The sequence below is a fragment of the Ornithorhynchus anatinus genome, chromosome 19, assembly GCF_004115215.2.
Source record: "Ornithorhynchus anatinus isolate Pmale09 chromosome 19, mOrnAna1.pri.v4, whole genome shotgun sequence".
Lineage (NCBI taxonomy): Eukaryota > Metazoa > Chordata > Mammalia > Monotremata > Ornithorhynchidae > Ornithorhynchus > Ornithorhynchus anatinus.
The window spans coordinates 25,601,986-25,628,486 of record NC_041746.1 but is presented as its reverse complement, the minus strand read 5'-3'; the positions used below and the strand labels follow the sequence as shown (position 1 = coordinate 25,628,486).

The 26,501-nt window shown below is 44.5% G+C and overlaps 1 protein-coding gene across 1 annotated transcript in view; it reads left to right on the top strand.

Annotated features, from left to right (window-relative positions):
* ME1 (malic enzyme 1) overlaps positions 1-25,508 on the top strand; it is a 154,265-nt gene extending 128,757 nt beyond the window's left edge. The window contains exons 8-14 of the mRNA XM_029047350.2: positions 5,333-5,430; positions 8,071-8,184; positions 17,277-17,382; positions 21,136-21,278; positions 22,871-23,044; positions 23,325-23,423; positions 23,941-25,508. Of these exons, the coding sequence (XP_028903183.1) occupies positions 5,333-5,430; positions 8,071-8,184; positions 17,277-17,382; positions 21,136-21,278; positions 22,871-23,044; positions 23,325-23,423; positions 23,941-24,111 (905 nt within the window). The 3' untranslated portion in view covers positions 24,112-25,508. The remainder of the gene's footprint in view (positions 1-5,332; positions 5,431-8,070; positions 8,185-17,276; positions 17,383-21,135; positions 21,279-22,870; positions 23,045-23,324; positions 23,424-23,940) is intronic.
* Positions 25,509-26,501: the final 993 nt, after the last annotated feature.

The following is a 26,501-nucleotide window of genomic DNA, read 5'->3' as shown; positions in this document are numbered from 1 at the left end:
AAGACGTTCCTTCCAAGACGTTCTGTGGTATCCGAAAGTGCTGGGTACTGCTTTTTCAGGTCTTTGCTTAAATCGAGACTGCCCCAAGAAGCTGTCTTCTGTGGAGGAGCTCCTAACTCTGCTCACTGCAGTGTTTTGAAGCAGACCAGGTTACCAGGAGTTATGTTCAATTTATCACATCTGTATTAGAACATACGTGCATGGGAATGTGCCCCTACTTTTAAGTAAGATGTTTAGGCCAGCATTTCAGGCATAATGCATGTGTCCTGAACGTTCGTCTCTCACATTCGACCTCTTGCTCACATCCTCTTGCTCCTCCCTCCTTCACATTGGGCAGATCTCTGCTCTCCCCATCTGCAAAGCAAATTCTGATACCATATCTCCTCCAAGAGGCCTTCCCTGATTACTCTCCTCTCCCCATCCTATTTCCCTCTGTACTATCGCTTCAGCAGTTCTGCGTCACTTAAATACTGCGTCCTCAACCTCTTCCATCTTCCCTGTAGCACTTATGTCTTTAAACTCTCTTGTTTCTCCCTTCCTGTAATTTATTTTAATATCTGCCTCTCCTTGAGGGCCAGAATAAGGTTACTAATTCCACTGTACTCTTCCAAATGCTTAGTTTGGAGAAGCAGCGTGGCTCAGTGGAAAGAGCATGGGCTTTGGAGTCAGGGCTCATGAGTTCGAATCCCAGCTCTGCCACTTGTCGGCTGTGTGACTGTGGGCAAGTCACTTAACTTCTCTGTGCCTCAGTTCCCTCATCTGTAAAATGGGGATTAAGACTGTGAGCCCCACGTGGGACAACCTGATTCCCCTGTGTCTACCCCAGTGCTTAGAACAGTGCTCGGCACATAGTAAGCGCTTAACAAATACCAACATTATTATTATTATTATTAGTTTGGTGCTCTGCCCAGACTAAGTGCTCAATAAATACTATTGATCGGTCTGAAACATATAGACCAGCTAGGGTTTGTTTTATTTCTATTCTTGGGTTATTTAAGTCACTTTTTTGAGATCCTTTAAATTGGCCAATGTTTCTTCTCATAATTTTTCCACTAATGTTATTGTTACAGCTAGTAGTCCATTTTTTGGGCAGATGTGTAAGAGCTCCTTCTCTTATCCGTTTTTGTCTATTCTGAACTTGTCGTAAGCTTGTTTCCTTGTGAGAAAAGTAGTTCCTGACTGGGGCAAGGGAGAGACCATTTTCCCATGTAATCACAAACAATTGTAGAAGCAGCACAACCCAGTGGGCTGAGCATGGGCCTGGGAGTCAGAAGGACCTGGGTTCTAATCCAGGCTCTGACACTTGTCTGCTGTGAGACCTTGGGCCTTAATTTCTCCGTGTCTCAGTTACATCATCTGTAAAATGGGAATTAGACCTGTGAGTCCCATGTGGGACATGGATAGTTGAGAATTTCCTAACTCTAGCCTATACTGGCTGATATGGCTGCTCTCTCCATCTCTAAAGAGGTTTAAAACAGTCATCCAGACTAAGAATATTCATTATATGGTATGTGTATGCCTCTTCTAAGCCTTTTTTGCCATGCATTTCCCATATGTTTCTATTTTACCTCCGTAACCCTCTACTCTTGCCATTTTACCCACACAAGTAATATTTTCCCCTGTTATGGGCAGAGAAACTGCAGGCTAAAGCCAATAAAAATAATTCTGTAACCCACCCAACCTACCCATGTAAATAACCTTTTCTGCATTAGACCTTTAAGGGACTGGTTGTGCTTTGAACAGATGGATAATTTACAATATTATATATTGTTTTATTTAAGGAAAACTAAACTTAAAAAATATTACTATGATGGGGAATCACAAAGCTGTTTGCATTTGGGCTGAAATCATTCATAAATATTGTGTTGTAGTCTATTTAAAAATATATTATACTTTCAGCATCCTAGCTGCCCAATGTACCTAGCTAGAAAAAAAATGGTAAAACACTAATATTTAATGAAATCACTGCTCTTCATGCAATTTTAAGTTTACCAGAATTCAAAAGTGCAAAGCTTTTTATGTCCTGTTTAAAATCAAAAGTCAAAAAAAACCCAAACCCCATTCTCTGTGTATTATCGAAACTTTTAAATTTGAACCATTTGGTACCTTTGGATTGTGATTATTGTCATTATTATGGATGAACCTGATTCTCCCACCTGAAGCTCCCACAGACCCTTGGCAGCAACAGTTCAGCGAGTACCCTTCCCCTGCCCTCTCTATCCTCTGTCTGCCTGCCATCCACCAATCCTGGCTCTGTCTTCCATGTCCCTCCACCCTCCCACTACCTTATTCTCCATTAGAAGGTTTGTTGGAAGAATTGGAAGAATTGTTGCCTGGCCTCTATGGATGTGTGCTGTCTATACAGCTTCTTCTCATGAGGCTTTGAGAAAGTGTCTAGATGGAATGTGTGTATCAGGCTCTCAGTTGACTGCAAAATTGCCTGGAATGATCAAAATCAGAAATTCAGGATTGGAAGAAAGTGTCTCATCAGTTAGCTTCTGATGTCATGTGCCACCAACTCATAAAAATGGCTTTCTTAGACATTTTTAACTCTCCAAATTTCCATCTCATTGATAAGGAATGAGGACACGAAATGGTTCATGTAGACAAGGTAGGGACAGCAACAGGGAGAGTCCATTATTTTCCATCCATTTAACTTGCCCTCTTTTCTCAAGATTTCCAAATCTAGAAGTTTTTAAAATCCCTACCTGATTTCTGATTTTGTTAACCTAGCCAAATGAATAAATATTTTAAAACATGGAATTATTCCCTGAATTATTTTACTTGATTGTCAATATTGTTTTCAAACTTGGTGAAATTCTAGGTAAACATGAAATGTTTTCAGATTTTTCACCGGATTTTTTTTGTTTAGGCCATTATAATTCAGTTTTTTAATAACCCACACGTATCCTGTCGAGGAACAAACATACTAACATACAGGAAATCTATTTCTAATGTTGCAGTCCCCAAATGTGTTTCTTCTATGCCAGAGTTAATCGATTAATTTTGCAAATCAGTGTCACCAACTAAAGGGAAACCAAAGAAAATTATGAACTTTGAATCCCTTTGAAACTTAGAGTTAGTTGTTCTAGGCATGAATCGCCATCATCCTCATCCATCAGTCATTTTCCAAACCCATCAATCAGTCGTACTTTTGGAATGCTTACTGTTTGCAGAGCACTGAACTAAGCACTTGAGAGAGTACAGTAAACAGAGTTTGAAGGTCTATTCCCTGCCCACAAGGTAACTACATCATAGAGGAGGAGTTTACAGTCTTATTTTTGTACCCTTTTTCTCCCAGTAAAGCAGACTTAGAAGAGTGATATAACTAGGTCTTCAGGGTCTTCACAAAGTCTTCAAACCTCAGTGTGATTTTCCACATCTACCCCGATGTGATTATTGGAGATGATTTTAATCTGCTTTTATCCAGAAAAATTGTAAGAGAGAGGTTAGAAAAAGTTAAGTTTGGCTCATATCTCTAGCAGAGTGACCTAGAAAACAGTAGAATTTTTCTTCAGGGTGGAAACCAACCAACTAAATATAGAAAAAACATACAAAGAAGCTTCTAGGCTTCATTTCTGACAAAAGCCATGAAAAAGATTGAGTTCTGAAATTACATTCAAAGAGAGAAACCCACTCTATGATCTGTCAAAATTTACATGCCAAAGTATTGTAAATGTAAATAGTTAAGTCCCACTCTTGCTTTGAGCCAGGCTTTCAATGGTAGAGTTGCAGAATGGCGAGAAAAACGCAGTTGGTTTCTATCCCAGATGGATTTCAGTGTCATTTGTTCCAAGTTTCTAATGGGATCTGGCCAAGATTTTCATAGCTGCAACTCTAGAATCAGTGTTCAACCACCACCATTCTTCCTGGTAAATCAGTTGGAAATACTGCAAGCCTCATTTTAGAAGCTGGAGAACTGTCAGTTCTGAAAAGGTAGCTTGTTCTCAGTGACACAGACAGACAGGTCTTTTAACATCATTTAAATGGGATTTTATGGGAAGATTGCTGGGACAGAAAACTGCATCCAGGATTTTGATTTAAGAAATGGGAATAGCGGAGGTAGCGTCAAACTGTTCCCATGGCCGAGGGTTCACAAGGCGAATGTAGTTTTGAGAGGATTCCTTTTTCGTTTGCCTGAAATGTTGATTTTTGACTCAGTTCTGTCCAGGACAATTCTAGCACTTGTTGCCAAACCAGAAAGACATTTGGCATGTAATGATAATTTAATAATAATTATGGTAGTTGCTCAGTCAGGGGTAGCTGTGTCCAACCCAATTTGTTTGTATCTTCCCCAGCACACAGTAAAGTGCCTGGCACATAGTAAGCCATAGTAAGCCATAATTATTATTATTATTTTTATCTGTGTTGCATGGAGCACTGAGCTGAACACTTGGGAGAGTACAAAGCAGCTGAGAAACAGGATGCCTGCCCCCAGGAGCTTACAATCTAGATGGGGTGAAAGGATGACCCCGTTTATGACCTCAACCATTAATGCCGATCCAGCAGCCCCATTTCTGCTGGGTGATGATGCGGGGAGGGAGGGTGGCACTAGCTTTGGGTCAGCAGACCTGCCTTGGCAGTGTCACTGGAGTTGCCAGGCCAGAGCAGTTGCCATGGCACTCTGAGGGAAGCGTTGCATGACGCAGGTATGTTGGTCATTGATTGGGACTGGAGAATCCTTGGGAATCCTAGGAGCCTGGAAGAATTGAGGATGATCCCAAACAGTCTGTTTGAGGGCGGATTTGGGATCCAGGAGCCAAACCGGGCCCATTGTCCTGGGTCTCAAGGCACTTTGGTAAAATGAAAAGACCAGGGTGCCCCAAAACAAATTAGAACTCTAGTCCAACCCACCTCTCACTGGGTTGCCTAGGGGGCCACAGTAGAGGATCAGCAGGCCTGTGGTACTACACAAACTGAAATTGACAGGGAAGACTTAGAGTGGTGTGTGAAAAATGGCACCCTTGGGGGGGACACAGTCTGGCAATTTGAAATACAGGCAGTCCCAATGCCTGCCCAAAGCCCGAGAAGGGTCTCCGGCCACCAGGAGAGTGGAGTGTGGGCCACTAAGTTACTGCCTCAAATGAAATATTTGGGAAACTCTTTGAGCCTCTCCAGCTACAGAATAATTTCTCTCCAAGGAAGTATTGGAATCTTTTGTGGGTAGTACAGGTTGGTGTATAGAACATGGTTACGTCTACCTGCCTGGGAAAAATTGGCTTCACTTCCAGTACTACTCTCCCTTGGTTCCAGTGATTCTAGGGACCAGGCATGTGTAAACCAAGGGTTGCCACTTCATGCTTTGAAATCCAATCTCCATTTCCTATTTCAGGAACCGCTTCTGTGGCAGTTGCAGGCCTCCTTGCAGCTCTGCGCATCACAGGGAACAAGCTGTCTGATCAAACGATACTGTTCCAAGGAGCTGGAGAGGTATCTGGAGTAGCCGTCACACTGTAACTCATTCGTTAGCTTTTCTATGACCAAATATTGCTTCTATTAGTTGGAAGTTTAAATAAGCGAGATCTTTGACCAGACCAGCCATTGTGTGGGGTTGAGGGAAGGGAATGCACTCTTTGGGACCGAACGTAAATTTTCTTTTTGTTCACAGCTGAGGCAGCAGGCAGGGGTAACTACGAAGCCTTATGTGTGGTGTGTGAGAACCCCTTCCTCACATCTCGACTTAAATGAGTGCCATTTTCCGGAGTTCTAATACTGGAATTTATATTTCCCGCTCGGCCAAATCCTAGAGCGATTCAGATGAGAGATTACAAAATTCAAATCAGAAAACGTCCACCTTGTTTATGGCAAAGAATGTCACAGCCCCTTCCTCGTGGCACACATGTTCAGATTGGCTTTGGCCGGGCTATTGCATTTAATAAGCTTTAACAGGGGACTGCTTTTTTTTTAGGTTGTTCTGCCAGACTTGTAGCATCCTATTTACTTGAAAAGATCACACTTCTTTTCCTTGGGTCTAGTTCGTGTAAAACGTAATAATAATTATGGTACTTGTGAAGGTACTTAATGCGTCAAGCCCTGATCTAAGCGCTGGCTTAAATACAAAATAATCAGGCTGGATGCGGTCCCTGGCCCTCATGAGTCTCACAGTCTAAGTGGGAGGGAGAATAGATAGTGATTCCTCATTTTACAGCATAGGAAACTTTGACACAGAGAAGTTGTGACCTGCCCATGGTCACCGAGCAGACAAGTAGCAGAGCTGGGATTAGATCCCAGGTCCTCTGACTTCCAAGACCTGAGTTCTTTCCACTAGGCCGTGCTGCTTCTCACCTCATTTCAGTGGGAAGGTTTGCCATCATTTTTAACCAGGATTCAAGTGACTCATTCAGTCATTCTCTCTACTATGGTGTAACCAACCACAGGAAAAACCCATCCCAAATTTTAAATCTGGTATCAACTTTCAGGAACCTCCAGTGTCAACACAGGGAGTTCTATTCTTTTGCTTCCTGTTCAGTAAGTCAAATTCAAGACTTTTTCCCCCAAATTGTGCATGTTTGTGTGTGTGTGTATAAGTCTACATACATATATACATATGTATATTATTGATATACATATATTGCTAAATAGAAACATTTCATCTGAATTGAGGAGACTCACTGTATTGTTATTGGTTATAAAGATGATGGTTATGTTATTTATTTTCATAATGATTCTATGTGCCAGTCATTCATACACAAAGGAATAAAAATACTTGAAAACATTGGCATTGGAAATGGCAATCAATCTCAATTATGCTGTCTATGGTTATCGTAAAGGAAATTTGTTCATTTTAAAGACATAGAATTGGACTCCAGTAATAATAGTCCACTCCCTAACAAAAAATTGGAATGTCATTTAATCTGAACTTTTTGTGGGCAAGCTGCCAAGCTCTTTTGGGAATTACGGAGTATAGGATCAATGGCTAAGAGGAGAAGTATTGGAGGCTACACATTTTCTGAAAGGCATTTTAGGTCCAAAATGTAATATGACTAAATTTCATTCCATAACCTAGAAAAATGGTAGCTGATGACAATTTTAGAAATAAATAAATTTTTCTCTGTGTTCCTGGAGCTGGATTTAAAAGTGCTAAAATCGCCAAATAAATTCTAGTTGTTTTGCCCTTGTTAGCCTTTATTAATAACAAATATATTTCATTCATCTTTTTTTCCCTTTCCATTCATTGACATTTTTAAGAGAAGCAAATCAGAAATATATCTAATCAGGTTTTGAGCCAAAGAGGAAAATCTAAGACAGGAATTCGAACCCTTACCTGTTTGGTTTCTTTGCCATACACAAGGTGGACACTTTTAGATTTGAATTTTGTAATCTCTTATCTGAATTGCTCTAGGATTCGGCTAAGTGGAAAATATAAATTCCTAGTATTAGAACTCTGGAATATGGCACTCGTGTAAGTCAAGATGTGTTATTTTTAACATCATAGATATGAGAGCATTTCACAGAATTTTACAAAATTTAAAAAAGTTGAATATTGTTTCATCTTGCAAGAATATCACGGCCCAAATACTATTGCTGCCCTCATTCAGTCAGACATTTTTGCAGATGCAAATCATCAGGCTATATGCATTCTCTCCAGTAGATGAGAATCTCTGATCTTTCTACCTAACTTGTCTGAATCTCATCTGTTCTTCCTGTTGTTGGCCTTAATCTCCTGGATCCCTTGCTCAGGAAATGGCCTCTATGTAGCCCAATGAGGTGGGTATTATTTTTACAACTTCATTATACAGAACTTCTCTTTCACTCAAAAGAGCCTCTACTCCTTAAAGCTGCTGTTGGCTTATTCTATCGTCTTTTCTTTTTCTAAACAGTAGAAAGAGGAAAACCAAATCTGTAGTCCTCTTTGGGGTTGATTCCAAGGTGGAAAAATGGTTCCAGAAATATACATTTCTGTTTCTGTTCCCTGGGGGAGTGGAAAGAGCAATTAAGCCTTCTTTGTAGGCTTTTGTAGACAGAATGGGATAAAATAGAAAGTGAGGAGTTGCACGCTTCAGAGTCTGTCAAGAGCAATTTCTTGTCATTTTTGTTTTCCAAACCTCTCTGTTTTCACTTCGTTTCCAGGCTGCTCTGGGGATTGCGAACCTGATTGTTATGGCAATGGAGAAAGAAGGAACGCCAAAAGAGGCTGCTACTAAAAGGATATGGATGGTTGACTCCAAGGGGTTAATAGTTAAGGTAATACTTGGTGGTTTTGCACAACGGCAGACTTTGAGAACTGGGTCAGGTGACCTCATTAGCAGATTGCTTCTCTCCTCTCAGTCAGAGGATTGGATACTGCCTATGAAAATGGCCCATTGTACCTTACAGGGTGTTAGTGCCGCTTTGCTGGATCAGAAAGCTGAGGTTCAGGTCAAGGGGAAGAAGTGGAGTCACTCTGGGACTTGAGTGGGCCGCCAGATCTAAGGCTGGCAGACCCCAGGATCCCCGCCTGACACCCCAGTGCCGTGTGTGAAATCCAGTTCTGGAATCGAGCTGTCGAAATGGCCCAGGCGCTGTTCACAACTCTGTCTTCATGACTTGAAGTGGACGGGGTGGCCAGATGTGGCTCTCGGAAAAAAAAAACTTGAACCCCCAAGACCCATGATTGGTCAGATGGCAGTCTGCCAGCATGCGGCTGAGGTGATGGTGTCAGGTGAGTGCCTTTTTGCAAAAGCCCACCTGACTCAGCCTGAACCCAGAGTGTTTCTTCAAGTACTCTGGCCGTCAATCAGTGCGGTACTCATTAAAACATTTACTGTGAAGAGGGCATTGTGTATTAAGTGCTTGAGAGAGTACAATAGTGTTGGTAAACACGATCTCTACTCTGAAGGAGCTTATATTGTGCTCATCCAAGTGCATAGTACAGTGCTTTGCGCACATTAAGCACTGAGTCAATACAGTTGATTGATTGTAGTCTAGTGATTTCCACCAGTTGCTCTAGAGACATTGCATTCCCCTTCCAGACCATGTGAACTCTGTTTCCTCCTCCAAGCCTTAAAAGGCAGTGGCAGGCTCCAAAGTGGAGGGAGGTGAGCACTTAAAATCAAAATAAAGGCATATGGTGCCATATCCACAGCAGATGAGGGCAGACCAGCTGAAAAGCAGACTGCCTGGGGTCATACCGGATTGAAGGCCACTCTAAACTGGACACAGATGGAAAACTGGATGCAAGTGGCATGGGAGAGTAGGAAAAGAAAATGTAAGGGAAAAAGCCAAGAGAGAAAATACCACGTGCCAACATGAATAAAGGTTCCCCGTTTTAGTTGTCTTTTCCCCGGCTGTTACTGTTGCTTTGTTCTCATTCAGAATTTGAACGGAGGCCTTGGGGAGTGTCACAGAAGGTGATAGTACCGCAAGTGCTCCGCGGACCTTAGCTTCCTGATACTTACATTACTGCTTCAAGTGAAGCAGGTTGAGAAAGAACAGTTATATCTTCATCCTCCCTCATCAAGACATTAATCAGTAATTAACCACTTCGCCCACACTTACAGTGCCACTGAAGAAGAGAGTCTCTTGTTAAGTTTTTTAGAGCCAAGCCCTTACAGGAATGTTCTGTGTGGTTTGTACTCTGCAGAAAGCAAAATCAGTTGTATTTATTGCTGCTTGCTGTGTGCAGAGAGCACTGTACTAATAAAAGAGAGTTGGTAGAAATGTTCCCTGCCCATTACAAGTGGACAGACTTAAGTCTAGAGGCAAAACTGACCGATACCTCTCTGGCCCAGGCTACTAGTGGTAAGGGGAAAAAAAGTGACAGGTCCTATGAATGAAATAGACTAGAATATAAATCCGTTTCGTAGACTGCACCCAGAAATAGGAAAATCCCGAGCCACCAGAAAGGGGGCAAAAAGAAAGTAGTTTTTCTCGGTAGTTGCAAATGTCAGATTTTTGCAATGATGTCAGTCAGTCAGCTGTATTACTAAAACAGAGGTCTCGCAGTGCCTCAACTTATTTTCATGTGGATTGAGTCCACAACTCAAATCCTCTGGCCTGCAGTGCTATCCAAGTGTTTGCTACCATGAAACTCCTCACTTCATTTCTTTCACTTGCCAAAATAAAGGCGTTTATATTCCAGGTGCCAGAGTCAAGAAATGTTTTAAATATAGCTTGTAGAGACTTGATGTAAAAGATGCACCTGAGAGGTGAGTTGACCTCACTTTCTCATGGAGTTAGCATTCAAAACTTCCAGACTGATTGATTTTGAGGGGGCAAAAATGGAAACAAACAAACAAAAAACCCTCTTTTGCATCCATTGGCAGATATTCAAAATGTATCTTTGCTTTCTGAGGCATGTGCATGATTCTATTTTTATTTGTTAAAGGTAGGTGCCTGTCCAACCTCTCTTGAGAACCATCTTACTTACTTTATGAACATGTATCATAGTGGTGCTGTAGAGGGTTCACTGAAGGAATACTGTCATTATGAATTACAACCCTGTTACTTGGCAAACTCCTACAAGATAATAGGATGTTAAGAATCGCAGGCAATTTCAGTTTAGGATCGAAATACAGGACTCCGAAGCAGATATTAAAGAGAAGCCAGTTTAGACTTAAAATACTCCCCTCTGTTCAGCTTAATGCCTGTTTTTTAGGTTGCCTTCTTGAGAATCATTAAAACAGGAAGCTTTTTTTTTGGTAAATGTATTTAGGTGCTTACTATTTGCCTGACACTCTACTAAGTGCTGGGGTAGATGCAATCTAATCAGAATGGATACAGTCCATTTCATACATGGGGCTTACAGTCTTACACATTTTACACTGGAGATAACTCAGGTGCAGAGAAGTTAAGTGACTTGTCCAAGGTCACACAGCAGACAAGTAGTGAAGCCAGGATTAGAATCCAGATTCTCTGACGACTAGGCCCACGCTCTTTCCATTAGGCCACACCAGGGTACCCATGCAGGCTTCTGAGGAGGGTACCAGTGGTCAGAGGAAGCTGGGCTTTCCTAAAGGAGAGATCACTTGTCAGTCAGTTAATTGTATTTATTGAGCACTTACTGTGTACTGAGCACTTGGGAGAGTACAATATAACAGACACATTCCCTGCCCACAATGAGCTTGCAGGCTAGAGGATAAGCTTACAGTCTAGTGCTGTCAAATTATGGTGTGTCTTGGCCAAATGCACCCATAACTGGATATGCCCAGACATCCTTCAGTAAAGGCATCAATGCCACAGAAAGATAAGTCAAAATGGCTGTGCTTTCGTATTCCTCTAACACAGCATACATTTGATCCATGTTGTGTCCTCCACAACTCTGCCTAGTCTGTTGGGAAATGACTCAAGCCATGTGGCTACCACCACTTCCTTGGGAAAACTGCCAGTGTATTTAGATAATTTCTGATGTGCGTGCAGTATGGTAACCACCAAGTTCTCAGTGTCTTTGAGGGAGAAACATTTGTGCTGAGAAAGAAATCCAGTCCTCTCACACAGGGAGCTCATGATGGCAGAAAGGAGCCATGTTTTGTTTTGTTTTTTCCCCCTCAAGAATCTTAAAGGGCTTTCTACTCTGCCTCTTTTGCACCTCATCCTTCCGTATATATCCATTCATTAAAAAGAAAAAAGATAGAAGATGTGATAAGCCTTTAAAGGACCTGTGGTTAGTCAGCTTTGCCTGTCTACCTCTCTTCCCTTTAACCATCACTTTCTCCCTCTTCTGCTGAATTCCCCTGTAAGCCTTGTTTTGCAAGTCTCTGGCCCTGGCTTGCCACGATTCTAGTGCCTTGTCTTCATTATGGCTCTGGAGAAGGTTTACGCAGGCTCCAAGATGCCCCCAGGTTTAACTCTCTGATCAAGTAGAGAATAAGTCATAGCTGGGTGCCCTTCCTGCCGAGTGCAGCTCTGCTCCAGGGAAGAATGGTAGCTTCCTTGAACATAATAATAATAATAATAATGATAATGATGACTTTGTTAAGCGCTTACTATGTGGCAAGCACTGTTCTAAGCCCTGGGGTAGATACAGGGTAATCAGGTTGTCCCACGTGGGGCTCACAGTCTTAATCCCCATTTTACAGTTGAGGTAACTGAGGTACCGAGAAGTTAAGTGACTTGCCCATTGCAAGAGAAGGCGGCCTCTGCTTCTTGCACATATTAAAAAGACATGTAGTCATCAGAGATGAGCTAGTGACTCTATGGACCCTGCTATAAAGAGAGGGAAAGTGGAGAGTATGATGGCACCAAAGTGGAGAATGTATTTTTTTTTAATTTTTTAATGGAATCTGTTAAGCACTTACTAGTTGTCAAATACTGTTCTAAATGCTGGGGTAGGTAAAAGGTAATTAGGTCAGACACAGTCCCTGTCCCACATGGGACTCACAGTCTAAGTAATAGGGATAACAGGTATTTAATCCCCATTTTACAGTTGAGGAAATGGAGGCACAGAGAAGTTAAGTGACTTGTTCAAGATCTCACAGCAAGCCGTTGGCAGAGATAGGATTAGAACTCAGGTCCTCTGACTCTCAGGCCCATGCTCTTTCCATCAGTCCATGCTGCTTCCTAGTAACCTGTTGGTAGGTAAAAGTCTAACTCATTAAGAAAATAAAAATCCCAGTTTGAAAGAAGAAATGAGTCTTCTGAGTATAACATCCAGTTCTGTTCTCAGTGAATATGAGCCCAAATCACAATCCTGAAGAAAGCTGTTGAGGATTCACCTTTGGCTACCTGCCATAATGATATTAGGTGGTGGAAATTGAACTCATAACAATAATAATGATAATGGTATTAAGTCCTGAGCAAAATGCTCATTTCATCCAAACCCAGGCACATCACATTTACATGGAGAAGTGTCCAAAATATTCGAAATCAACTGACATAAGAACCAATAATAATAATTCTCGTAGTTTTTAAATACTACGTGGCAACCTTTGTAACTAAGCACTAGGATGGATGCAAGATAATCAGTTCAGACACAGTCCCTGTCCCTTACGGGACTTTCAGTCTAAGAAAGCGGGAGAACATTCCCCATTTTGCAAATGAAGAAACTGAGAATCAGAGAAGTTAAGCGACTTTCCCAGATCCCAAAGCAGGCAGGTGGGATTTGGACTCAGGCTCTCTAACTTCTAAGCCAGTAGCAAAAGTAGTTTGACTTACAATAAGCTACTCCAATGGACTATATCCCATGCTATACTTCAAGTGAACTTCCCTTTTCTCAGATATCTTGGATTCCCATCTGTCCTGGACAACCACCTTACACCTGCCCTGTCTGAACCCCATCTGCCTTGAAACTACATCTTGTGCCCTGTTTCTCCTTTCACTCAGCTTACTACCTCGTTATAACTGGACCTCTCGATGAAACTTTGGTGGAGCAGAGGGGAGGGTCTGAACATAGCAAGGGATGTTCAGTTTATTTTCCTTTAACATCAAGACCTGCAGCGTGATGACTGATACCATAGCACATGCCCACCCTCCTTTACTGAGGTGGCAGATGAGGCCAGGAGGGTCAGCTTTTGTCTGGTTTTTGCTCAAAGTGGGGATTATGATCCCTTACCTCAGAGTTAAGACCTCACGTTCTGCCTGCCCTCTCTTGAACCCAGTTGCTTTTAGTTGCGTTCATGTCTGTCTCCCCTTCTAGAGTGTGAGCTTGCTGTGGGCAGGGAATGTGTCTACCAACTCTTGTACTCTCCTGAGAACTTAGTACAGTGCTCTGCACATATTAAGTTTTCAATAATTACCATTGGTGGTGATGATGACGAGAGGGATGGATAGGTGGGCAGTAGAATATCTCTATGTCTATCATTTGCTTTCAGAAGTGACTTGACTGATGGTAAGACCCTACCCATTCATGCATAGGGCTAAAAATACCAAAGTGTGTGGCTGACACCCCTTTCCAAATGGTTTGCCCATAAAGAAGGTTCCTAGCTTTGCCGATTTGTTTGCCACGTACAAGATCCGTCTCTGTTTTCGAGTCGGCATTTTGGCATCCCGTTATCTGCAAAACTTGCTTTCTAGGACCGTTCTTCACAAAACTTTAATTCAAGGATATGTGCTCTCCCACTAATCGTCGCTCACCAGGATGATCTGTTTGCTGTGGGCATCTCTCAGACATCCATTGATCTTTCACCTGAAGTCCACTGCGTGAAGAAACACCCCAACCAACAGGATAGGCATATACAGTACATTATATTCAATTGGCCTCACAAAAATTGGAGGAAGGTGGACAGTGACAGGCTTAGCTTTCCTCTGGAGGCAGTTCCCCACCCCACTGAAGAGGTCGTAATGAAACAAAATTGTTTCCAAATGAAACCAGGCGAAAATAAAAATGGGCAGATGTCAAAATGCACACCACTAGGATTGAAGGTAATTGCTACCTGGCCCAACTGTAGAGACAGGCCCATCCTAGTAAGCCTCCAGTTGGAATTGGGCAGTTAAGACTCCATGGGGAAAATGGGGAAGATTTCAGGGGTTGGATTTTCTCTCCCTGCTCTCCAGTTATTAGCTCGAGAGGGCTTTTATTGCACACTGGTCCCAGAAGTAATGCTTGGCTCTCTCACTAGTCCCCCTCCTTTTTTCAAATGTCACCAGGAATCAAACATTTGAGGATCATTCTCTCAATGATGAACATATTTTTAAGAGATTTGGGTTCTGGCCTGGTTTTTGCATTTCCAAAGGCTTTAAGTTCCAGTGATGGCAAGGGCCTTTTTGTGATTTACCCAGTCCGCGGTTCTTGGGAAAATACAGTTTTCTTCTTTTTTGAGGAAGACAGGGAGGGGTTTTCTGTCCTGGATACTTTTACATGGGCACACTGGTTCATTTTGAAGAGTCATTCTGCCACATGAATCCTTTACCTCTACAACTTACATTTTTGCAAGAAATTTCACTGTTCTCCACCCTCGGTGTTGGTTCCTCCAGTCGGAGTCCTGTTTGGACAGCTGCTGGCAGTGGGGCTTCTGGGGGCTTTTTTAGGCCCTGGGTTCGCTTTCGTTTGTTTGTGTGGGCTCCTGCTTGGTTTTGTAATCCGGTTAAGGAGTGGTTTCCATTTTGTGCTGATGCTCATACTCATTTATATGAAACCCCAGGGCCAGAAACCTCTGGATTTCCTTTCATTGTCATGCTGTCGGTCAGTATGAGAGTGGGTTGTCTTCTAAGGCAGAGAGAGCAGGACCAGTTTTTGACAAGTTCTCACTGTCGGCCACTAAATTCTTTTATTTCATTCTTTTGGCTGGGCTGCCTCGACACTGGGTTTGCAGGCTCGTTGTTTTCCCAAGCCTCACTTCAATTTTTCACTTTCTAACCATAGGAGGCAAAATCAACCACATATTTTCTTCCAGAATAGGGGCTCTTGGGAGAGGTGCTGAGGCTAGGTTCTCTGTTTTCTGCCAAGATCGTTGCCATGATTTAGTGATTCCATATCCTTTCTGTCATAGGCTGCACGTGTCTCTGAGTCACCGAAAGGAGTCTGTCGGTCGGTTTCTGGTGGCGGTGGCTTGGCACCCGTTTTCTGGTTTTATTTCTAGGGTTCCAGATCAGTTCCCCAAGTTGGCACCCATGAGTTAAAATGAGATACCCTGGGAAATGATCAAAAGAGAGATTAAAAGACTCATCAGTTTCCTAATTGAAATTCTAACGGCTGCTTCACAGCCGTATTTTTGACCTTTTGTCAGTATTGTCTCAAATGATATTTACCTGCCATTTCATATCAGAAAATTAAATGATTTATTCAAACAATAGGAAAATGGACCAGATTGTGCCCCGGATGCAGAGAATTTTCAGTTTTCGACTCATCGGGCCAGGATGGTCTCATTTTCTTTTTAATGGAACTGAAGTGCTTACTGTGTGCCAGACACAGCCCTAATTGCTGGGGTAAGCTGGATAATCAGGTTAAATAAAGTGCGTGTCCCATATGGGGCTCATCCATTTTAAAGATTGAGGCACTTGGAAGCGAGGTGACTTGCCTAAGGTCCCAAAGCAGTCAAGTGGCAGAGCCAGGACTAGAATCCAGGTCCTCTGTCTCCCAAGCCCTTCATCGGAGAGATTTGATCCGGTAAATGTTCGTAACCATGAGCGACGGTAGATATAAATGCCCCCCAAAGATGGGTTTAATTGAATAATGTAATATTAAATGGCTTCCTGGCAGAATCCGAACCTAAAATATCTCCTCATGCTAGAAAATTCTTGTCATTTGGAGAGTATTGAAGAACATGATAGAATTAAAACAAAAGTTAAAATATATTAGTAGACTGTGGTGCCATCTACTGGGTTTTTGCAAGATAACAGTCACCAAGGTTTAGGGTAGGTGTGTCATGGAATTATGTGGTGGCAGTGTCGTCGTCTTTTGGAATTTTCCCCCTTCCTGATGAACGCTGAATATTTGTGTTTTAACTGTGAGGTGGTTTAGATCCCACGGAGGGGCAGAACCATGGAAAGAGCACAGGCCTGGGAATCGGAGCACCTGGATTCCAATACTGGCTTCACCACACGTCTGCTGTGTGATCTTGGGCGAGTCACTTAACTCCTCTGTGCCTCAGCTCCCTCATCTGCAGAATGGAGTTGCAGTACCTGTTCTCCTCCCACTTAGATCGCGAGCCCCATCTGGGGCCCGATGACCTTGTATCTATTCCTGTGCTTAGTACAGTGGTCGGCACGTGGAAAGCTTCTTTGTTATCGGTCTTACGGTCCATCTCGAGGGCTTCTCAAGGAACCCCAAACCTTGTGTGAGATTTGCATTCCCTTCCCTCCAGTTCTCAGCATCCAGGAGGATGAGCCGTCATCGCAGCTGAGTGCCCACGTCTGTGCCCGGGGAGCCCAAGCAAAGCCATCGGCGATCGTGGGCACCTTCCCCGAGCCTCCTCTGCAAGAAGCTCGTCATCTAGCCGAGAGTTTTTGTTGTGGCGAAGAATGTCCCTCCCCATTTTCAGCTCGGCTAGGTCCGTACCAGGCAGGTGGCAAACCTAAGTTGCCATGAAGAGGCTTGCTTCTTTCCACTATCACTTCACTTTGACATTTGTCCGCATGATGACAATTGTAATAATTGATAATTATGGTACTCATCAAGTACTTACAATGTGCCAAGCACTGTTCTAAGCGCTGGGGTAGATACAAGGTAATTAGGTTGGACCCAGTCCCTGTCCCACATGGGGCTCACAGCCTTAATCTCCATTTTTCAGATGAGTTAATGGAGGCACAGAGAAGTTAAGCGATTTGCCCAAGGTCACACAGCACACAAGGGGTGGGACCAGGATTAGAACCCATGTCCTCTGACTCCAAAGCCCGTGCTCTCGCCGCTAGGCCATACCGTTCCTTAGGCTGGGAGTCTGTGAGCGTGTTGAAAGTGTGTTTCCTCTCATCCGTTTGTTTAGGGGCGTTCTTCGTTAACCCCGGAGAAAGAGGAATTTGCTCACGAACATGAAGAAATGAAGAATCTGGAAGATATCGTCCAGTCCCTAAGGCCGACGGCCCTCATAGGTACCATTTTCTCCCTGTCACGACTTCTGTTGCTCATGGGTGGCACGTGTACTTTCATGGTTTGTTTTGCACGGCCCGTCTTCCACTACAGGAGCTGAGAATGAAGTCGCTATTCAGGTTGAACCCTCACACCTAGACATCCGTTTGCGTCTTCCATAGGATAAGACAGATTTCTGGTTTTACTTGTTTTTATTAAGCAAGTTACTAAAGAAATCCCTAGTACACATTCTAGTACAGTAGAAGGCCCACAGTAAATGCTCAGTAAATACCATTGATTGATTAGTTGATTGACTGGAAGTCTCCTGCTGCCCTAAGAGTGACTTCTTGCTTTAATGAATTCTCATTGACTTTAAAGGTAGATCTGTGAAGTCATCAGGCCTCCCACACTTGTCAGTCAATCAGCTGTATTTATTGAGCATGTACTGTGAGCAGAGCTCTCGACTAAGCGCTTTGGAAAATACAATATAGTAGAGTGGGTAGACGCAGTCCCTGCCCACAAGGAGCTTACAATCCACAGGGGGAATCAGACAATAAAATAAATTGCAGAAAAGGGAAACAGAGTGTACAAAAATGTACAAAAGTGCTGCGGGGCTGGGATGAGTATCAAAGTGTAGCAAAGTGCTTAAGAGTTAAACCATCAAGAGCAGAGGCAGTGGAGGGGGAGGACAGATAGAGGAATGAGGGCCTAGACAGGGAAAGCCTTTTGAAAGAGATGTGATTTCAGGAGGACTTTGAAGGTGGGGTGAAGGGTGGACAGTCAGATATGAAGGGAGTTCCAGACCTGAGGGAGGACACGAGCGAGGGGTCGGTGGTGAGATGAGATCGAGGAACAGAGAGTATGTTAATAATAATAATAATAATAATAAGAATGTTGGTATTTGTTAAGCGCTTACTATGTGCCGAGCACTGTTCTAAGCGCTGGGGTAGATACAGGAGAATCAGGTTGTCCCACGTGAGGCTCACAGTTAATCCCCATTTTACAGATGAGGTCACTGAGGCGCAGAGAAGTGAAGTGACTTGCCCACAATCACACAGCTGACAAGTGGCAGAGTCGGGATTCGAACTCATGACCTCTGACTCCCAAGCCCGGGCTCTTTCCACTGAGCCACGCTGCTTCTCCTGTTGGCACTAGGAGTAGGTTGGCGTTAGAGGAGAAATTCAATTAATTTCCAGTCTCCTCAGATTACATCCCCTCCCACTGCCACTTCGGCATTTTTCTGTCACCAGGGCACGTGGGTTCTCATAACTTTCTGAAGCACTCATGTAAAATGCTACCATAACCTATCGTTGAAATAGTAGCATTTTACATAGCCCATTTTCCTCCTTCTTCCTACTTGTAAATTATCATAGTGTTCGTACTCCCGGCTAGACTATAAACTCCTTGAGGGCAGGGATCCTGTCTACTGACTGTATTTGTACTCTCCCACATGCTTTTTGCAATGCTCTGCAGCGCATTAGGTGCTCAGTGAATACTAATGATTGATTGAGCAGTCTGACCAGCTTAATTCAGGCTAAAAATAGAAGCCGCGACATCGTTCTTCCTGCCTCTCGGACGCCAACCGCTTTGGAGCCGGGCAGGGTGGTAGCGCTGGGGCTTGACGCCACCTGGTATTCCGTAGATGAGGCATGGCTTCCGTGATGCAGTGTTTCCATGGAATTCCTGATCCACAAAGTCAGACGCAATGACGGTGAAGCTGGGGTTGGGTGGGTGGGGGTGGTTAAAGAAAGCCGGACTCTGTGGATTTGTTCAGGAGCCCGGGAGCAGATGAGGGGGTGGAGGGAGTGGCAAAGGAGGCCGGCAGAGTGACGAACCACTGGGAGAAACCACATCATCCTCCCCAAGCAACACAGACCGTGGACAGTCACTAATTCACCCTGTGGCCTGGGGTGGATTTTCTGGGGAAAGGGTGACCTCTGGGCAAGGGGGTGGTGGTTTACTGCCCTAACTCATCCTCTGCATCTGCTCCTCCAATCCTACCTAATCTCCTCACTTAGAAATCTCCGATAGCTCCCCATCAGCCTCTGTCTTAGATTCACACTCATAACCCAGGGTACTGAATCTCCCCCGCTCCGACGCCCCCCCCCAGCCCCAGTTATCCCAGCTCAACTTCTGGGGTTCCCCTGGCTTCCTCAGCTTCCCTCCACCTCCATCACTGTGGCCTCATTAGCTTGCTCGGGGCCCTCAGTTTCAGGTCCACTACCCATCTGCCCCATCTCTCAGCCTTTGTTCCCAGCTGGACTTTGTTCCTAGATTTCATTTCTTGAATTCAAGTGGTCAGTGGGGTCCCGTTATAGTGTGGTCTTTGTTCCTCGGGCTCTGGCAGCATTGGGAATTCCCCGGATGGAATTTGGATGTCGGGTAGACTGGCTCCATCCTGAACCTGCGCTGTAGTGGGATGTGTCATAGTGGGGCACCTCAACGTGGGTTTAGACTGTCTATCTTGTCTTTTTTTCTGTCTATCTTGTCTTTTTTTCATTTTTAATGATATTTGTTATCGTTTGTGCCTGGCACTGTACTAAGCGCTGGGGTAGATACAAGATAATCAGGTTGGGCACAGTTCCTGTCCCACATACAACTCACAGACTTAATCTCCATTATACAGAGGAGATAAAAGTCACAAAGGAGTTAAAGGATTTGCCCAAGATCATACAGCAGACTAGTAGCAGAGCTGGGATTAGAACTCAGGTCCTCTGTCTCCCAGGCTGGATTAGATTTCCTGGATCTGACTGAAAACTCTGTGGGTGGAGGGGCCAAATCCTTTGTACTGAGGCAGTGCTAGGTTCCTGCAGATTACTCAGTATCCAAGGGCTATTCATTGCAAAGTGGTAACATGCCATCAAATTTAATGGGCAAAAATGGCATTTGGGGATATTATGGTCATGGTGATATAGTAGAAGAAACTGGAGCAGTGGTGGTGTTTTTTTTAAATTTATTTACTAACTGGAATGTTTCAATAACGCTGCAGTAAGATCTCATTTGAGCTTCACAACCCATGTGACCATCCCTACCTTCTTTGAAAGGTTACATTTCCAGTGGATGCAGCATTAGCTAATGGAGTTGGTGAGTTTTATGTCCCGGTCACTAATCAAGCTGTGCACCCGTTTCATCTCTGCAAAGCGAGCCTGCATGAAAACCATGACCATTAACATACTTTTCTTCCAAGACTGCCCTTCTTGTCCAAGACCATTCCGCTAACCCTTTTTTGTTTGTTTGTTATTTTTTTTTCCTAATTGTCTTGGTTTCCACCAGAGTGAGATCTCCCTCTGTGGCCGGAATGCCTGAATGCTAATGATGATCTGGGGTGTTGGTTGTCACTTAAGAGACCAGTTACATTTTGCAGGGTCATTAGCCTGGCTGATTGAAATGCTCCAACGAAACTGCCGAAGGGCGAGTTAACGGCAGCCAAGCGAGATGGGGGCATCCTCCTGTCGGGGTGCTCTGGCCTGCTGCTCTCAATAAATGCAGATGTCACGGTCACTTCCGCCCACCATTAATACGTTCCTCACTAGGACAGCTGTTAACAGAATGCCTTCCACTGCCTTGTAGCCCAGATAGCACTGGTGGGGTCCAAGCATTGCATTTTTAAACCCGCGTCGGTCTGCCCAGACACACTTAGGACGCCACTTTGTACCTGCCAAGTTCAAAACCGAGTCAGGTTGGTGTCGGAAATGTACCGCCGGGCTCTCGGTCGACCTCCGTAACGACGTCTCCCGCGACTGTCTCTCTGTCCACCTCCCCCGAACCCCGATCAGGAGTCGCGGCAATCGGTGGTGCCTTTACGGAGCAGATTCTCCGAGACGTGGCTTCCTTCAACGAGCGTCCCATCATCTTTGCTCTGAGCAATCCAACCAGCAAAGCCGAGTGCTCTGCCGAGGAGTGTTACCTGTTCACAGAGGTAAAACCAAGGGCTCTGCCGAGTCCTCCTCCTCCCGCTATCAGCGCCCTAAACTCTTTTGGGGGTACCTTTACCTCTTTACCTGCGCCCCAGTTCCTTACGTGGCTTTGGGACCTGAAAGAGATCTGTGAGTTGGGCAGTTTCCAGGAGACTCTAGGAGGGGATAAAGGAGACTTTTTTTTTAGGTTGTAAGTTGTTTGAAGGCAGCGTCATGTCTCCCAACCTTAGTGTAATGTCCTCTCTCAAGCATTTAGTGCAGTACTTTGCACACTCAGAGCTCAATAAATTCATTCATTCAGTCATATTCATTGAGCGCTTACTGTGTGCAGAGCACTGTACTAAAAGCTTGGAAAGTACAATTCGATGCCATTGATCAACCAATTGATTCCCTTCTCCCCAGACAGGCACCTTGCAGTCTCTACCCCACGAGGCCCTGAGGGGAAACAAATAAAACTGGGGAGGGGGCATCTCAGACTTGAGCACCCGGAAAGCAGCATCGGTGGATTTTGAAAATGAGAAAAATGTGTCCTCCTTCCTCCTGACTGTGGCAGAGGGCCAGTGGGTAAAAACACAAAGCAAATCCCAAAGCGGACATCTGGAGCCTCGCCGTTGGACCTTCCGGCCTTTGCTCTGACTCCCCTTCGTCAAGCTTGTGTCCTAGTGAATGGGGAGACCCACGGGATGATGGGGTTGTTCGCAGTCCCCCGGGGAAACTGACTAAAATGATCCCCAGAGACCACCCTGGGAGACTACAGGGCTTCCTCTCACCTGAGAAACTGATCCTTTCCAAACATCCTATCAGTCTGCTCCCCGGGGATGTCCAAAATCTGCAAGGTGTTTCTCATATATAATAATAAAAATGGCATTTACTAAATGCTTTTTAGGTGGCAAGCCCTGTGCTGTGCATTGGGGTAGATTTGAGATAGATCAGACACAGGCCCACATCGGGCACACAGTTTAAAAAGATGACTTCGATGATTATGGTATTTGTAAAGCACTTACTATTTATCAAGCTCTGTTCTGAGGGCTGAGGAAGGTACCAATTAATCAGGCTCGACACAGAGCCCGTCCCACGTGGGGCTCACAGTCTAGAGAGGTGGGAGAACGGGGATTGAATCCCCATTTTACAGTTGAGGAAACTGAGGCACGGAGAAGTTGCCTGACTTGCGCCACACAGCAGGCATCAGAGCCAGCATTCGTACCCAAGTCCCCTGACCCCCAGGCCCAGGCTCTTTTCATTAGCCGCACTGTTTCCCAATCTGAGGGAAGGCCCTCATTGTACAGAATAGGAGGAGACTGAGGCACAGAGAGGTTAAGGGCCTCGACCAAGGTCACACAGTAGGCCAGAGGCAGAGCTGGGACCGGGCTTTAGATCTCCAGACTTCCAGACCCTTGCTCTGTCCACGGGGCCACGTTTGCCCCTGATAGGTAAGACCCGACGGGAGGGTGAGGAAGCAAGCTGAGGCAAAGAACCCTTCTCCGCCCGAGATACCGTGTACCGAAACTGCGCAAAACGTTCACACCGGTAGCCGGCTTGAAAGCGGGCTGACCATCCCCTTTGAAATCGGGACTCTCTCCTGTGTGTCTTTCAGGGACGAGGCATCTTTGCAAGCGGCAGCCCTTTCGATCCGGTCACTCTTCCGGATGGACGGACTCTCTATCCCGGTCAAGGGAACAATTCCTACGTGTTCCCGGGAGTCGCGTTGGGTGTCATTGCCTGTGGACTGAAGCACATCAGTGATGAAGTCTTTCTCACCACCGCAGAGGTAGGTTGCCCTCTCGCTTTGAGGAAAAAAAGCAACTTTGTGGCCGGCGTTGAGAACGGACACCTCCCTTCTCTTCAATGCTGAAGTATTTGGACTGGTTTGATTAAAGCCAATTTCAGCGGCTGTTCTCTGTTTAGCATTAGAAAGACAGATATCTCTTCACCTATCCAAGGTGAATAGGATGTGAAAGGTGATTTGAAAACGAACTGTTTACACACGTACTTCGGAACGATGTCATATCGTATCGTCGACGTAAATATTTCCACACGCTTTCCCTCAGGTCATATCCCGGGAGGTGTCGGACCAACACTTGGAAGAGGGCCGACTGTATCCTCCACTCCACACCATTCAAGACGTTTCCCTAAAAATTGCAGTGAAGGTAAAGCCATTCAGATGAATAGCGCAGAGTAGCTGTTAAGCACTCACTTAACAGACTCTGTTAAGACTCTGTGCCAGACTCTGTGCTAAGCGCTGGGGTGGAGAAAAGAGAATCAGGTCATACACCATCCCTGTCCCATCTGGGGAGAGTTAAAGTGATTGTTATTTTGGGTGTTGTTTTTTTCTGATGCATTTGGTAAGCGCTCTTAAAATCTAATGTTGGTATTTGTTAAGCGCTTACTATGTGCCGAGCACTGTTCTAAGCGCTGGGGTAGACATAGGGGAATCAGGCTGTCCCACGTGGGGCTCACAGTCTTAATCCCCATTTTACAGATGAGGGAACTGAGGCACAGAGAAGTTAAGTGACTTGCCCACAGTCACACAGCCGACAAGTGGCAGAGCTGGGATTCGAACTCATGAGCCCTGACTCCAAAGCCCGTGCTCTTTCCACTGAGCCATGCTGCTTCTCAAATCTAGTAACGTTGCACCGTTAACCCAGGCTTGCTCTTGATTTCCAGATCGTAGAAGAAGCTTACCAGAAAAACCTGGCCTCCGTCCACCCGGAGCCACCCAACAAGGAGGAATTTATCCGTGCTCAAATTTACAGCACCGACTACGATGAGTTTTTAGCTGACTCCTACTCCTGGCCTGAAGAGGCCGCAAGAATCCAGGCCGGAAAGTTTGACTAGAAAAGCAAATTCCTCAAAGCACGAAAACCAACAGTGCCCTTAATGACCTAGTGCAGACTTCTCCCTTTGCCCGACTGCTGTCTCTTTTCATGATTTGGAAAACGTGTTATGATTTAGGTTAGCCACCTGGTAGTTTTTTTTCCCTGAAGTGATTTTAGGCTGTTTGAATTCCAATCTAGGTGAAGATAAAAATCACTTTGGATGTCTAGTAGTTATTGGGCTTTGTTTTTTTTTTTTTTCCATTGTTTCAGACTTTCCTCACCCTGAGTTCTCTAAAATATATTGTATCTACTATTGGAAATCTCAGTATTTAGCACTTGGGACTCGATGCTCTAAAAAAAAAAAAAAAAAAAACCAACAAGCGAAAAAGCCTAATGGTGATCCTTCAAAATCAGTCAGTGAGTGCCTTCTGAATTCTAGGCACTATATTAAGCACTTGATCTAATTGAAATTAGAACGATTTTGTTAGCATTTTCATTAAGCACTTATTTGCAAAAAACCACCAAGCTAAGATGTGCTTGGAGAACCTTGCTTATAAGAAGCAATTAAGGAAGTATATCCTGACAGATATGACCTTCGTACTCTAACTAGGAACTACAATATCACTCCCGGGGCTGGATTACACTGACTTCTTGTATGCAGTTATTCTCAGATGTTTCTGAAATGAACCAATGCCGTTTACAATGCCTTGTGCAGCCTTACACCTTAACATTCTTTTACTATTGAAGATTTTCCTACACTTGCACTAAGCTTGTCTTCCTCTGAAGTTAGGAGGAAAAAAATATATTGCGTGAGGTGTTTAATGTAGCCATATTTCCAGGGTCATTTGCATCTTGACTTCTTATCAGAAATCCCCACAGATTGAGCACTGGACACTGCAAGTCTCCACTGACCAAGAAGGGCGAGTAACTCAGGGGACAGGTACTAATGTTATATGGTTGTGCTTTTTTTCCAATAGCTAGCAATCGAACCAATGAAAAGGAAGTTTCAAAAGAGAGAGACTCTCAAGCTCAGGTTTGACATCAATGATTAGTCACTTGCGTTATTTATCTGCTGAGTTGTATTATTAGGGAATTTTTTTTCCTCTCAGTGCTGTGCTGGAGGGGAAGCTTTACTTTAAGATTGAATGTACCATAAATTATTTCTTGGAAAATGGAAGACAACCCCAAGTTGGCTTTGGGGGGAAGAGAAAGAAAAATGGGGTGGGCGGGGATGTTTTGAGTCCAATTTTTAGTCCAGTTTTAGAGTTGTCAAAGTGAAACGTTGGGCAGCTGAAGTCCCACAAATGGAAATTTGCAGGTCCTGTTTTGTGATAGCGCTAATTAATCACCTTTACCTCTGCAAATGTATTAAGCCCTGACTAAGGAGAGTGGATCAATAAAATACCAAAAACAACACTCAAGTGTTTCTTTTTTATTTGCTTCTCACTAGTGAACTGTGACTGGAGCGTCCGGGCCTTTAGAGGATTCTACATGGATCTGGGGGCTGCAGAATCAAACTGACCCCGAAACAAACCTCTGCCATTGCTTTGTCGATGGCCCGGGGGCTGCAAGGAATCAGGATGGGGGCAAGTAAGAATTTGAAAGAAAATTACACCCCAAACTTCCCTCGTGAGCCTCCCTTGGATAAACACGGCCCTTCCCTCTCCTGCCTTAACGTTTTCCGTCGCATCCTTTTTTTGGTTGCACGCACTTTGGTGGTGGTCGTTTATCAGTCTGGGTCGCATTTTATATTAAGTACACCCTTGGGAATAATTGAGCCTCTAAGGCAATGACTCTGTCAGTGTTCCTGTTTACGGGAGGAGATGTAAAAGGCTCACCTTGAACAATCTGAATGTCTCTTAAGGTTGATTAAAATCTTCTCAGGCAAATAGCGCCGCTGGCACCTGACTGCAGCGGGACCGTCTTTCGGGTCGAAGGCGATGCGGCCGGGGGTAAGGCTGGATCTGTGGATGCGAATGTTGTCGACACCCACGGTGGACAGGGGAAAGGTGTGGCCCACGGTGGCAGGACGCGCCTGGGAGTTGTCTTCGCGATAGTGGTGATGGTTTGCACTTAGCCATCCCGCGCTCTCTCGCCCTGGGCGCGTTGGCGGGCGTTGTGAGCTGGCTGGAGGGGAGGACGAGGGTTGCCTCCCGTCAGAGAACAAAAGACTAATTTTGAGATCGTAGCAGCTGCAGACACCACTGTGATCTCCGCCGTTTCGTAAACCAATATTGAGTATGATCCTCAGAGTGATGGAAGCGAGGTCCAGGGCAGATCTCCCTATTGGAGAAAAGTAAAAAAAGAAGCAATAATAGCAAAAACAAACAAAAAACCAGCTGTCCTTCAAATAATTAGACTCTAGCCTGGGGCAGAGGCCCGGGCAGGAGCTTCAGATACGCACTCCCC